Source organism: Haliotis rufescens, unplaced genomic scaffold (genome assembly GCF_023055435.1).
Source record: "Haliotis rufescens isolate VD_foot unplaced genomic scaffold, xgHalRufe1.0.p SCAF_8, whole genome shotgun sequence".
NCBI lineage: Eukaryota > Metazoa > Mollusca > Gastropoda > Lepetellida > Haliotidae > Haliotis > Haliotis rufescens.
Genome location: NW_025964372.1, coordinates 28,968,831 through 28,984,451, shown reverse-complemented (window position 1 = coordinate 28,984,451; position 15,621 = coordinate 28,968,831). Strand labels below are relative to the sequence as shown.

The 15,621-nt window shown below is 39.7% G+C and overlaps 1 protein-coding gene across 2 annotated transcripts in view; it reads right to left on the bottom strand.

Moving 5' to 3' along the window:
• Positions 1 to 220: 220 nt before the first annotated feature.
• The window catches only part of LOC124120369 (abnormal spindle-like microcephaly-associated protein homolog), a 51,980-nt gene continuing 36,579 nt past the window's right edge, over positions 221 to 15,621 (bottom strand). For both annotated transcript variants that reach the window (XM_046483174.2, XM_046483175.2), the window contains exons 19-24: positions 9,552 to 9,701; positions 7,839 to 8,030; positions 6,957 to 7,149; positions 6,124 to 6,278; positions 3,738 to 3,887; positions 221 to 1,729 (exon numbers count right to left, since the gene is read on the bottom strand). In XM_046483174.2, the coding sequence (XP_046339130.2) occupies positions 1,457 to 1,729; positions 3,738 to 3,887; positions 6,124 to 6,278; positions 6,957 to 7,149; positions 7,839 to 8,030; positions 9,552 to 9,701 (1,113 nt within the window). In that variant the 3' untranslated portion in view covers positions 221 to 1,456. The remainder of the gene's footprint in view (positions 1,730 to 3,737; positions 3,888 to 6,123; positions 6,279 to 6,956; positions 7,150 to 7,838; positions 8,031 to 9,551; positions 9,702 to 15,621) is intronic.

Below are 15,621 nucleotides of genomic sequence, written 5' to 3'. Positions count from 1 at the left end.
GTCTCAATTTTAGATGACTAAGCCTGCCAAAAATTACCATATTTCAGGCAAACAGCCTATGAAAATTAAGGTTCTGATGTGTAGGTTTATTTTCTGTGTAGCTGTGAACTTTTTGGTTCCGTGTGACCCAGTTAGAAAGATCCTTTCTAACCTAGGTTTCAGATATCAACTCTGTGGACTGTTCTACCTGCATAGATTATTGATATCAACACAACAATGATTCATAGTTTATATATAGCATTTATTAAATCACAGTGGATTCAATACATATAGGAGGACAGGTTTAGCAGAGAAAGTTAAGAAACAGTGAAGTCCTCTACACCATAAGAGAGACAATATAAAGTTACTATGGTAATGTAGTGTGATGGTTTTGCCCATCTAGTTATCACAAGCAGGTCTTGAGACACTTAACTAAGTTCTAAACTAATCCTATTGTTTACAGTGTAATCATGACAGCGCCAACCTACACGGCTCAGTGGATCCAGACACAGCTAAAGGGATGCTACTTAAAGTAAGCTGTGGCATCTCAGATCACTGGATAATTTGAGCTGCTTGTAAACTAGTTTGTGCAAATCAGTGTCCATGTATTTACAGTGTTTACTATTTAATTCAGTACTGAAGCCATATCAATACTGTATGTTACCAAGTGGAGTAGGGTGCAAAGAAAGTTTCACAAACATTAACGTCTTCGATATTTCTGACACATCTTCAAATCACGGTAGTGACATTCATTTCATGATCCATAATGTACAGTCAATTACCGTGTCGAACTTATGGTTGTCTTGAAGTAAAAGCTTGGTCCCTTTGTATTCCTTCTTTATTCATAATTTTTATGTGTCAAACCTTGGATAACTAGTATTTACATAGGTCCCTTCACAAGGGTGTTTGACCGTACATAATTTGTAATGATAACATGTAGAGAAATTAAGCTCCACACTTTCCGAACAGTTGCAGCCAAGTTCATACTTAACGCTTCTATGTACACATAAAACAATATGTATTGTCTTAACCTTAAGAAGCACAGAATGAGTGTGGAATCACTGGGATATTCTGTCTTGGAAGTTCAACAGTGGTGCACGAAGCATGTAGCATCCCTCTGCACCATTGGTAATAGCACTTATTGCCCAGTCTATCGTCTTTGCCCAAACTTAATCCTTTCCCTTGCCAAGCCAGGTCATTGCCCTTGTCAAACCAGGTCACTGCCCTAGCCCGGACAGGTCACTGTCCTTTCAGAGATGGGCCTTGGTCAGACATGACATTGTCTTTTGAAAGTGATCTGATCCCAGAGTTAGGAGGATGGAGCTAGGTGAGGACCAGCTACATCACATGGTTATTGATATATGAACTACTGAGGAGCATATACAGTATTCCATAAGCTGTCACTATACCCTGTATCAAGACTGTGTGTAATTGTAGCACTGGAATAAATATTGGCAACCCTCCCTTCTCTCCAGAATCACTTTGTGGACAGATGTAGGTTCTCCAGGACAAAGTTGATGGCTGGTAGGGGATCAGACAAGGCGTGGAGACTGTCACGTTTCAGAGTCCACTCTGGTCGAATACGTCTCCGCTTGACTGGTGTAGGTAGTGGCAGTGTGGAGTTGAAGCTGCGTGTCGCAGCCATCTTGGCCTGGACAATCTTGTGACGTTCATCAACTTTGTTTTTGCGAGCCACCAGGCTCTGGATACTGCGGATCTTCTCCATGAGTTTCGTCTGTTGCAGGATTTCCTGGAGGAAGACGGGGAATATATAGATTCACGTACCACATTCAGTTAAATCCTGTGAGGGACTGGTCATTATTATGGAGCCTGGGATGGGGGGAAAGTGGCAACTCACGGAAAAAAATGACAGTGAAAGAGGGGGGTCTGTAAAATTCAACACATGTGTGATGTGATGTGATGTGATGTGATGTGATGTGGTGTGGTGTGGTGTGGTGTGGTGTGGTGTGGTGTGGTGTGGTGTGGTGTGGTGTGGTGTGGTGTGGTGTGGTGTGGTGTGGTGTGGTGTGGTGTGGTGTGGTGTGGTGTGAGTGGGTGGGTGGGTGAGTGAGTGAGTGAGTGAGTGAGTGAGTGAGTGAGTGTGAGTGAGTGAGAGAGAGAGAGAGTGAATGAAAAATGTTAAATGGTGGGGAGCTACAAATTTTACAACAAAAATATACAGTAAACTACAGGTAACAACGAACAAGGGGCCACTTTAAGTTTGTTATAACCGTAGTTCGTCATAAGCATATGTACAGCATATATACAGCAAATGGCCGGGACAAAAATATATGTTCGTCATATCCGTCAGTTCATTATAAACATAGTTTACTGTATATGCAAAGAGATTTCAAGATCAAAGGAAGAGGCTGTACAAGACTACCAAGTATTGCTGTATAGGGTTTTATCATATAGAATTTCAATAAATCTATATACAAAATTAATTTAGATGAAAAAAGAAATCCATTAGGGCCTTAAATGTACTAACCCTTCTACACTGAGTGTCATAGGAGGATCAGTTAGCACAAATCAGGGATTTAGTCTTAAATATGTTCCAGCTGTAGCAGCCACAATCATTCTTAACGCTTCTATGTACACATAAAACAATATGTATTGTCTCAGCCTTAGGAAGCACAGAATGATGTGGAATCACTGGGATATTCTGTCTAGAAAGTTCAACAGTGGTGCATGAGTCATGTAGCATCCCTCTGCACCATTGGTAATAGCACTTGTTGCCCAGTCTATCGTCTTTGCCCAAATTCAATCCTTTCTCTATATTGGTCCTATTATCACGTCATCTCTACAGATCCATAAAAGGTATGTTTTAACGCTAATTTATGAATGTTTATGCACGTTTGCTGCAACTTGGGTAAGACAACCCTCTGAGCTGAGCTAGCTAAATCCCTGCAAATAGCTCGCGTGGTATTTTACTTGCATGTATAATTGTGTTGCTGTGCGGGGAGTTTTGTTCAGGCTGCGTTATTCCAGGGCGTGCAACACGCAGCTGGCAGTGATCCAAGGTTTGTCAGAGTCATATTTGTTGCTGCGCTCAGCAATATTCCAGCTACTGACGTCACAAGCATCTATTTACGCAGTTGGGAGACGATAACAACGAATCAGTGAGCCTGATGTCTATCCATTAGTCGCCTCTTATGACAAACATGTTGAAGACCAATTCGAACCCAGATCTTCACGGGTCTTTCATCAATGTAATACAACACGTATTGATTTGTCATAATGTACAATGTTTCAAGAAGCCTCTGAGATAGATTTGATCAATGTGGATATGCTCTACTACTAAATGGTACATTGTTTTAAGGTACTGTACTCAGGGAATATACCTAACACAAATTACATAAGGTTCTTCCTTGTAACACGTTGTGTTCGAAAATCTTTTTTGCACATATGCCTTTAAGCAACTCTCTCTTAACTGATAGATCAGAGGATGCAATATGACGTATAACATATTTCTCTGTTCATAACGTCAGAGGTGATAATGTTACATTATCAGAACAAGTGATTAACTTCAGATCGTCAGTCGTTTTGACAGATTTTCCCCCCATTTTCTTTCTTAAACTGATGAACGATCCAAAAATAGCCAACACCTACTTTTTAACTGCTAACCCAGAATGACGGAGAGATCTGACATCATTCCTTTCTGCTGGTAGTTTTTTGTCTGATCTCACCGTTACAATTAGTCACGCAGCTGTCAAACACTGTTGGAGAAGTAGACAGCAATCAGAAAACTAAGAGCTAACCTGTCTTCTATGGGGATCCAGAGCTAGAATACCGAGAAGCGAGCAGGTCTTGGCAAAGATGGCGCTGCCTTTCTCTCGATAGATTTGCATTAGGTCCACGAGGATGTCAGTTGATTCAACGTCATGGACGGCATTCACAGTCTTGTCATACTGAAACAGGAGAGCAGTCGTATAACACTCACTTTGACAGGCTGCTAAATATTGCAGTATTGAGTAGGATGCAAATAATAAGCACTGGGTATAAACAGTATGTCTGTTTAGTTGTAGCATGAATATTCCATTTAACTAACGCTGCCTTAGTAATGAGAAATTGACAGGTTCAGGCAATGACTTCTTCAGCCCATCTATGTAACAATTCTATAGGCAGTGTTATGCAATCAAGTTCTTGAAAGTAGAGTAGAGTGCGCCACTGTCACCAGCCTCCCAGTGTCAAGTAGATCACAGTTGACAATATGGTCCCACCTGCGAGGCAGAGGACCCCCAACAATTACCTGTCCCCAACAATTACCTGTCCCAAGTAGCTGATAATGTCAGACAATTGTCCTTCAAGGAACAGCAAAATTTTCCATGACATCATAACATGGTCTAAGAAAGCAAATGTTATCACTTCTCAGTTCTGACAATGTCTTTTGTAAATCATGATTCATGTTGTGCGTGCGTGCGTGCGTGCGTGCGTGCGTGCGTGTAGTGTTTTGCGTGAGTGTGGCTGCTTGTACTAGTCCAGACCAATGCCAGTTTTCTATGCTAGCCCACAGAGACACCATGTGCCACAGTTCAATATGGACACATCACATTGACTCCATGCAGGCAGGGTAACAACAAGTACCATCTTTAAATGTATTTTTGTATGACACAGCCAACCTTCCACTCTCTTGGCACACTCTACTAGACCATGGAGGAGGTAAATAAATTTGTGTATGAGTTAAAAGACATGAAGGGAGGAATAAACAACTTTGACAAGCAACACACATTGGAAATAGTACTAAACTGGTTATGTGGGTGAAGACCAATGGATTCCCATGATTATAAGGTGAAGCGACTGATACTGGAGTTTGTGGTATCATTTTATGTAGGCGCTGTCCTTGGAAATCCCCACTAGACTGATATAAAAGCTAGTCAAGGGGAACCTTCAGATAGAACACAGCCTTGAGGAAACAAGCAGCCGGAAGAACAATCAGTCAAGTGCCCTCTGAGTATCTCCTTGTGAGGAAGACTTGTCACGATGATGTCTACTCCTCATCGAGTGCCTACAGTAGGCAGTACTAGACACTGCTGAAGTAAGCACGATGACTTGGCCAGGTGCAATTGGCTCTCAACAGCTTCCTGGTTCAATATACCTCTGATACTTTATACTAAGTGTGTTTAACAAGATCCTGTTTTGTTTTCTTTCTAAAATCTGTTTTGGTGGCATGTTTGGACATTACAGATGGAGTTATCCTCCTGGTTGACACAAAACACAAGTGAGATACAATGAATGAAATAACTGAAAAATATTTTAAATAACAGATGGTGTACAGATTGTTTGCATGACAAATCTTAGTCATTGTGTAATAAACTGTGCCCTTTGGGCATGCTCCTGTGTGTTGTGGAAAAACAATATATAAATAGCCTAATAATAAAATAATTATCATAATAATTATGATTATTAGCATCAACAGATAAAATAAAAAATGTAGCAAAGAGGGTTTGGGTGATCCTGGTACATGTATATATTATTATTATTGTTTTTAACTATGATGATGATGATAAAGACTGGGGGGGGAGAGGAAAGAGATAACATGGTGCATTCTATAAAAGATGTGCATGATGTCAGTCAGACCGCCGTCATATAGCTGGAATACGTTTTGGATGAACCTGACTTAAATTTGCACAGGAGAAGAAAACAAGGACATTAATTTAACTCCTACATGCTCGTAAATATAATTGACAAATCTCGCTGCTCTCTTGAATTTCGAGGAATGACCCTTTGTTCCTGTTACGGGTTGTATATCAACTGTATATCAAAGGGCAGGAGAGCAATTATTGCCAGGTTCTCTTTTCAACTCCAGATTAGATTTAAAAAAATATTTTGAATAATGGGCTACATGATCAGGGGGTACATGTATAGGAGAAGTTACAACCCAGTGGATCAATGAATAAAGGGGAGATACCAAACAGTTGGGAATTCATGTGCAAGTATGTCAGTTATGCTTGCAAACACAATAGAAGTCTTTCTTTCTCCCAGTTGAGTTGAGACGCTGACCCCTTTCCTCATCAAAACAGAATTAAAATATTATTTTCATTTAGCCCTAACTGACACCTTTTTTAAAAATGATTAAGACATCACTTTTAAAATGTTTCCTTTTTACTTTCCCAATATTATTAAACAAAAGAGTTAATATTTTACCTTGGCCAGGTTGAGGAGGATGTTGACGGAGTACTTTATCAGCTCCATGTGTGGCAGGCTGCGGTTGCAGCTGCGGATGAGGCGGTAGATGACATGGACGGCGTGCACCTCCACGAGACGCTGGCAACATCGCGGGGACAGTCGAGTAGCTACATCTGAAGGAGCAGGAGGAGGTGAGTGAAAGTGGAATCTAGTCACGATCTGGGAATCAGGCTGCAGTTGGCATATTAAATACATGTCAACGATATCTACATATCAGATAAATCAAATATAATACCATACACATTCAGATAAATTAAGAATATGAACTAGTTTTGGATATTTTACAAATGCTACAAACTGTTTCCAATATACAAATTATTAATTAATACAGATTGAAAATTGGAGCAATTAATTAATATTTGTCCTGTGGGATCAGAAAATGTATGGCTGTTTCAATCATCACGTTGTTCAACACTGTAGACATAACTGACAATTCTATTCTGAAGCAGTCACAGTTCAGGATGTGAAGGTTGATTTACTTCAATGTAAAACTGAAATACCATGTCACGCTTACTGATCATCAAAAATATTCTTGGAAATCAAATGAAGGGTGCACAGATCACCAGCCTGGGACCCCATTTCCATGAGCTGTAGTACTCTGAACTCAAAAACAGCAGTCCTGGATAGATGTGAGTAGAGAGATCTCTGAAGAACAGAACTATCCTGGGTCTGTTTCTATTCATGAAATTCCTGAAAGCCTTACAGATGCTTCCCCCATGTCTAACTGAGCTAATCCTATCCTGTCATTCCCCCACTAACTGCCTGTAAGAACCAGAAGCACAGCCACGTACCGAGATGCATGAGGGCTTCCAGGATGTGAGACAGACTCTTGTACTCCAGCAGGTAGTCCAGGGCGGACGTTGTGCGGTTCCCCAGCTTCTTGTCCTCGGTAGCATTCTGACTGGCTTCATGACACCGGGCCCTTGCTCGCCGGATCTTCTTACAAGTGATGCTCTTTCTGGCCCGATACCCTCGCCACACAGCCTAGCAACAGGCACACAACAGTCAACACACTTGTGGAAGTTAGTTAATAAGCAGGGTTGTCACACACCTTGATGGTTGTGTAGATGATGGTCTATTATCAGTGACTGATTGATTGGCTTCACTCTTCTGGTGTGGTTATCAAATCAATATAATCAATTATTATAACAATTACTTTTTCGTTGTGAAAAATTACATCATCAATCATCAATATTCAGCCAGTGATGTATTTCAGTATGGACAAAAGGGTCTTCATTTTAAGTCAAATCATTTGACATACAACTGTTATTGTTGTCATGTCATTGTTTGAATTTCACTTCAACACAACGATCAACATTCAGAATTGCTAAAATACTCACATGCAATTTTTAAAAAATCATAAATGAATCGTTCTACACTTATCACATTTCGAATTGGAAATGGAACCAACAAAACATGTGCTAGCCTTATCGCCACCACACACATAGTTCACCTGTGTCACTCCCCCCCACCCCCACCCCCATACCTACCTGTATATGGCTTCCTCCCACTCCTCTGCCAGTCCACCCACCCCCACAGCTGCAACCCTCCCCCCCCCATCAGTACTGTTGCATTGCATCAAGACACTGACCTGTATATGGCTTCCTCCCACTCCTCTGCCAGTCCATGCACCCACCCCCACCAGTACTGTTGCATTGCATCAAGAGACTGACCTGTATTCTGGCCACCTGTCTGTGGAGTTGGTGTTGTCTCTGTCTAACAAGCCAGTGACGCACTGCCCTCTGGATGACCACTGCTGACCTCTGCCGCGACGCCAACCACTGACGACACCGCCGCTGCAGCAGCACGGTACTCTCGTGAAGCTTCACGTAGTGCAGGCGTACCAAGAATGCTCGTACCCGACGCTGCAAACATGCGGGAGGGTATCCCTGATTAGCAAGACAGTCTCTTGAACAAAATGCATGTGATCAACAGTCAGTGATCTACTAGTATATGTCTGTGGTGGACACCACACTAAAATCCATAGATTTTATGAGAGCTTCAAAGACTGTAAACCCATGCTTCATTTGCAACATACACATGTAATGTCTGAACACCTTTCCTTGACAACTAGACCATGCTAACTTGGTCTGAAATAAATTGTTTTGATAGAAAAAAATCATCTCCATATAAACTGGAAAGGAGACCCAGTGATTGGGAGATTCAGGCCTGAGGAAAATCTAGACCTCTATCTGGGGATATAACATTACAGTACTATCTTGTCATACTGACATTGTTTACCTATTTGTTACAATGAGTGTTAATAGCTTTAACCAATGGTTGATAAAATGACCTAGTGATCTCTTAACCTGATCAATGAATGACCTTTGTGGTAACATTATCTACCCACTGCTGTATGGAGCTTAACGAGATCCAAGCCTGGCACCCCTGCCTACTGACACCCAAGTGTGAGGGTGTGACAGGACCCCTGATGGCTGGTGAGCCCGTCAAAGCAACTAGTCCATCATGTCTACTATTCTTTCACATTACTACAGTTAGTCAGTCACCATGCGCCATGCGCATCTCACTCTAGAGTCCTATGATGAAAGTCATCTTGTTTAAGTTGAGATAAAGATTAAGATGCTGCTGACACAGGCATAATACAACTGACCAACATAACTCCACTACCAGAACATTCTCAGGCTGTTATCCAATGTGTAGATTTTAAAAAGTTCATAAAGTATCAGTATTACGGTATTACTTTTGTAGGTCATAATCTTAAAACATATTACACACAGCACCTGATGCATGTTTCACTCAAGATATCTAGAAACAAAACCCTTTAAAGAAAACCATGTGAATCTTTGCTTGGTGTGTGGTATAATATGCCAGACAATAACAGAACTAAAATTGTGTGACAATGTGTTCGGTGAGGTTCTGCCATCCATTATATTATATATCTGTAATTCCAGCAGTGCACCAGTGACACTCACATTGGTTGGTCTGATCAAGAAGAGCAAGTGAAAAAGCTGCAGCAGATTCCTTGAGACCAGACACATATTTTAAGGCTGTTACTTCGGAAATACTGGGTGAAGGAAATAATCACCTAAAAATCAATTTACCCCAACATGTATTCCCTCTCAGAATACACATCAACCCGGGGGGAAAAGCGCTATCCTTTCGCCTTGAGCTCACAAGACACAAAAGGAGTGATTTCTCAAAGAAGTAATTAGTTTGGTCTGGCTTTAGATTTATTTTACAACCCCGATCAGAAGACTACAGTAACTTCCATGAAAGCAAACGTAAAAAGTAAGGGCTAGTCTTTTCCCTTCAACATGACTTAGCAAAAGTTACCAGAGACTGCCAGTGTGTATTAAAAACTGTCAAATCATGCTACTGGCCAACAAATCTTGTGATTCCGGTTGCTATGCAAGTGCTACACTCACCTGTATGCAGACGACGCTTGCTATCCTCTGTCGTGCCTGACGCAGCATCAAGCACTGTCTGTACCATGTCTGTATCCTGACAGCCGCAAGATGGACTCGGGCGCGTTGGGCGTACATCTCCAGCTGAGCTTTCCGTTCCGCTTGTAGCTTCTTTATGAAATAAACATGGAATCTTTTCAGCAATATTCCTGGGAAGAAACAGCATCCGCCTGGGAGGTCAGTCGGGTCCTCGACCAAACACTGGCTGTATAGCAGTGTCATTGTCAATGTAGATAGTACACTACTTGAAATAAATAAATAAATGTTCCAAGCACTAAGGATGATATCCTCTTTGAGGCTTGACTGCCAAACTCAACAATCTGGGAGAGTCACAAGCACTTGAGTCGACACGACTCAACAGTCTGGTCGAGCGTCAAACCACCAATGAAGATTATCTGCAACTAATGACCACCCACTTGGCCAACAGCTTTCTACTCTTATTTGTGCAGCCTAATTGGAGCACCAACTCTAAAGCCCAGCAACGGGAAGGTGTTGGAGGATGACTGATGCGAGTCTTACATGCCCTGCTACCATCAGTGTCTAACACCTGGTCGATGTTCAACAGGTGTGCTGTGTGTATCCCCTTGGAACAGTCTAAGGAGAATATGATAGCTCTCCCTCCATCCCTTGCCTTTAAGTAGAAGATAGAACGGCACAGATCATGTACACGCTCTTACACAAACGCAACCCTCAACAATAGAGATTAATTTTAACGACACCCGAATCCACCCAAGCATCTCAGTCCAGCCCTGAAACAAAGGCCCCCCTCCTCTTGAAGTCTTGTTTTGCTTTGCACCAATTGTGTTGTGATAGAACTCCCTTCCTTTCACCCTCACTGAGTGTAAGACACTGGACTCTACAAAGGCCCAATCCGCCTGGGGGCAAGGACAGCCCTGGGGGGTCAGTAATTACCATTAGAGGGGCTGGGCATCAGTAGGATAGCTCTCTCAGTGGCTGGCCCCTGAGTGAACATGATGTCTGGCAGAACTTTGTTCAACATGGATGTGACAGAACTCGTCAAAATAAACGAACATGTCTGGATTGTTTCTAGTCATGTTAATGAGGCGATGTGTGCTAATTCAATAATTACAGAGCAGTAAATAGCAACATCACATATAGATCATGGGTGGAAGTGTCTTGGAATTGTGTCATAATTGCCTTATTAGGGATGCCAATGTCGTAAATGTCGCAATTACTTCAGGAACTGGACTTGGGACATTCCTAATTAGATACTGAACTCTACCGACTGTGTAATGTCTTGTATCACTGCCAATAATCACAAGCCATTAAGAAGTCTAGAATATGGGAAGAATTTTCAAGGATTTATTCGTAGTTGCCTTGACACGAATTCTGCAGAGACTATACTCTATATCTTGAAGCTGTAATCACATTAATCACAGAAGTTTGAACTGATTCAAATCTTGGTTTGAAATTAATTTATTGAATTACCATATTCAATGTAATAAGCACCCACGGTGGTATTTGCCAATATATTGGTTAGTGAACAATCCCAATTAGCACCGCTTCCGATTGATCAATGAACACAAGACTTATTTATTCGCGGTTTTGAACACTGTATTCTTTCATATTTACTGCAGTACAAAATGGCATGACAGATTAACCCTGGGAAAAGGGATTGAATAGGGTGTTCTGTAATGTCTTTTGAGTAGTATATATGAAAACTATACAATTGAATCTGAGGCTGAAACTGTTGGATGTGTTATATTTATTGATGAACCGCAGAATCAAGTGATGTGTTTGATTGAAACAAGACTCAACAGCCTTTGTTTCCGAATAAACTCAGAACGATATAAAATATTGCCAAAGATGATCTTACATTTATTTGCAATAATTTCCTTTTTACTTCGCAATTAACATAATTACTCCATTATTTTGTATTTTCTTGGGCTATCTGCGTATAAACCTTTTGACCATGAAAGATTATAAAAATTTAACTTGCCTTATTTAAATGTCTTAAAAAGAAAACAGTTATGAAAAAAGTTGTGACTTCACACAATCTTTATTTTTATTATAATCATGATTCTTGTTAAGATTTTTCAGCTAAGGAATTAGTAATGAGAATTGTGTACACAGGGATACAATTACAAAACTACATGAGCCATGTCAGAGTGCATTGTTGATGTCAATCAGTGGATGTTGTTGGAAGTCTATGCAGCGCGCTTCAATTAACAATTCCCACCTGGACATAAGGAGATTACTCAACACAATCACTCACGGTGTAATCCAAACCCTCCCTTCTTTATCAGCAGGGATGGCGATGAGGCTGAACAACTTGGTGTCCCCTGGTGTGACCTCCTCCAAGAATCACATTATTTCTATAGCCATGTACAGTGATATAATCTGACATGCTTGAACAGCACTAGCACACTACTCAAAGACACAAGTGTGCACCATTGACTTAGGGGGAATTAGAGTGTAAGGTCTAACCAAAACAAACCTGGCAGAGATTTATCGAGGATTTTGTACCAAGTGCCTGTTGTAAATTGGAACTTAAAAAAATCAAAATTCTTGCATTCAGTGCAATCGTGTCAATCTAACTGACATGCAAACTGTAACAGACTTAGTTAAAATTTATGATCACTTTATATGGATACCTTATTTCAAATATGGGAATTTTACCAACATTTGCTGCAGACTTGTGTCTGAATATTGGCTTCTGGGTGAGAAGGTCTAAAAAAGCTTGGCAAGTGAATTTGCAATTTTATTATTTTTGTCTTATTTTTCTTCTGGTATTATGTAAGACTAATGGGTAAAATAGATACCTAGGCCACAACAGTAATATTTCTCGTTTTACAGATTTCTTTGTCATCATAGCAGGAGGTAGGACTAGGAATTGAAAACTGTTTTAAGTGTTGACATAGATGTGATTTCCCTTTCCAAAACAGCAACATGCTTATACAAAAGTTCAACATTAATTCTAAAAAAAACAAAAAACTTATTGCCATTTTTAGAAAACAACAACCTGCATACATATTTTTCGTTATATTTTCAGAAATTGTAGGACTGTAGTGTCTGTAAACAAGTACTAAAAATCACAGAACAAAACCATGTGATGATTATGTCATTGACATGCTTGTGACAACATGGAGCTGTGATGTTAACAGAGAGTCTTGACACAGGACACAGTGAAGGTGCCACACTTGGAGAGTTTGTACAACACCAGCCAATTAGCATGTCTCCCTGGGCAGCTGGGCCAAGCTGACACTCCACTTGTCCTCTGCTTCAGCAGACCTGGCACTTCCATAGAGGCTTGCTTGTACTTTTACTGTCTGCCCAATATGTTTTATATGTAATAGATTTTAGTGTAATCTTTATCATTTTGTAGATGTCTTTAGTGTATGTATCTGTGATAGTCTCTCGTAACTCTGCACAGGGGGGCTCATCATATTTACCACGCTGTATTTTTTAGTCGTTTTATAATACATGCATTGATTTATTATTTTATTTTATTTTTCAATGGATCTAATGAGGTGAGATCGGTCTGCTTGCTTTATTTCATTTGTTTGTATCAAACAGACTGAAAGCATAGAATTCCATGTCTTGCTTTCAGAGATATTTCCAAAATCATACATTCCAACAACTAATTGACAAAATTGAAACAATTTTGAAGTTAAAATTGAATCAGGGATTTATATGGGATTCCAAACTAAGTGCCTTTGACAAGGAAATTAAGAAAAGAAATATATTTTGGTCAAAATTAGATTTTTTAAGTTCTTCATGTTAAATTCAGGTCTTTTAATATTTGATAACATTACATTCAATACTGTAAAACACACCATTAAACCTTCTATTGGCCAAGGTATCAGGGAAAGTCGACACATTACATACAACTATACTACTAAGAAGTTAAGGATCACCTGATTCTTTTATATTACAATAGTTAATCTCTCATGCCATGACAGATTAACATTACCAATATGAAAGAATCGGGTGATCCTTAACTTCTTTTGAGTAGTATATATCAACATGAAGTGGGCAGGTCTTTATTCCAATTTAGATATTTCTTCTGACAGGCTTGGGGCTGAAATCTGACCTCTGAGCAAGTCTCGATAAATCCCTGGGCAAGAAGATTATTATCTGTAAAAGAAGCCTATACTTTATGTATTTAAACTTCATAAAAAAGCCCATCTAAACCATAGATTTGTTATTATAACTGATCTCATCATCCATGTTAATAACCCTGCTACTAAGACCATATAACATTCAACCCCTCCAGTTCACTAGAACAAGCACTGAAAGTGGCAAGCTTCTAAACTTGTGGTCTTGTTCTGACAAACACGATTATGGTTATAGTGATTGATTGATTGAATGGTTGATTGATTGATTATTGATTGGTTGGTTGGTTGATTGATTGATGTTTTACACATCAACAATGTTTGGTTGCGAGGAAAGTAACCAATAGGACGAGATGAAGTCAGAGATCTCGAGCAGTAACTTTCATTACCAGACTACTTGGGCCAACATTCTTGTGAGATGTGGCTGACATAAAACTCAGTTAATGACAACCTAATTATCTGTCAGCACTTAAAAAAGTATTTTAGATAAGACTAACTCTTCAAATGAAAAATTAAGAACAAAAATAATGAACTGTGTTCAATTAAAAGTATGCATATTGCAACCATTTACTACAAAATAGTTTTAGCTTAAGAGTCTTTATATTAGCAGTAGAAATTAGGTAGCTATTCCCAATGAAATCTATGCTTATAAGGCCATATATGCTTTTAGTTGGTTATCAAGACTGACCAACAAAAACAAGATTTTATCACTACTGCTGACAGTGAAAAAAATCAATCAATTATCTTTCAATATTTGTCACTGTTAAAACTTGTTGTTTTTTATGCATTAGAAGCAGCACTAATCTGGAAGTTGATGCCCTCCCCACCCCCGACTATCTACATTGAAGTTTAGGCCAACTATTTTTTAAACCAACTAATGAAAAACAGAAGGCATAATCGTTAAACACTTTTTGACTTAACCTCTAATTACATTTTTACCTAATGCTATAGGCCGTTTGGGCGAGATCTGCAGTTCAAAACAGGGTAATAAAACCACCATCACAATGTCTTGATTTGTCTTTGAAGTAAGCATTTTTGTATCTATCCCCATCAGGCAACCCAGTCTTTCTTTCCATACTGGGGGTAATAAAACCATATTGGTGTTAACAGATTAGAACGATGTACCTCACTTTTCAACCTTGGGGGCGGAGGACTAACAAAACAAGTAAATCCCCGATTGTGAAGACTTCAAAGTGGGTGATTATTCACTCAGCAACAGGTATTTACTGGTGACATAACCCACCACGCTTCACTGACCAGGCTCTATAGCTGCGGGAGAGCAGCAGGATGATTATCACAAGTGGTGTTATCTTTACAATCATCAAAGCAGGTCCCCGTGCAGGGATTTGTCACTCTTTGTCCTCAGAAAGCAGTGCCTAATGATTGATAGTTTGATCTTAGATCTTGGAGAGAGTATAGTTTAGGGAATCACTTCTCTGTTTAGATAACCTGAGGTTTCTAGCTTTGCCAAAGGTTCCAGATGCAATCAACAAAGCATGTTTTTGTTCCTGTGATGTAACAGGGGTTGTTTATCCAAGTCTGCAGCAAATGTCAGTAAAAATTACAAAATTGGAAATACTTTCCCCCAATTCATGTTAATATTACAGTCATACCAAATGTAATGGCTTAATTGAGGTGACTATATTCCACTCATAACTAATAAAACTTCTGAATGTACCGAAATAAGAATTTTCCCACTTTCAAACAAAATAATATTTCATTATGTCAAGAGCACTATTTGACATGTTGGGAAATCCCAGGGATGCATCTAGACCTGCTCAGAGGCCGATATTCGGCCCCAAGTCTGGAGCAATTGTTACTTATAATTCCCAAATTGGAATTAAACATTTCCCAGTTTATGCTGTTACAGCTATATAACCAATGTTATGGCTTTTAAAGGTGTCTTGTGATTCATTGATAACAGGAACATTATAAAGGAAGAGGCCTTAATTCTT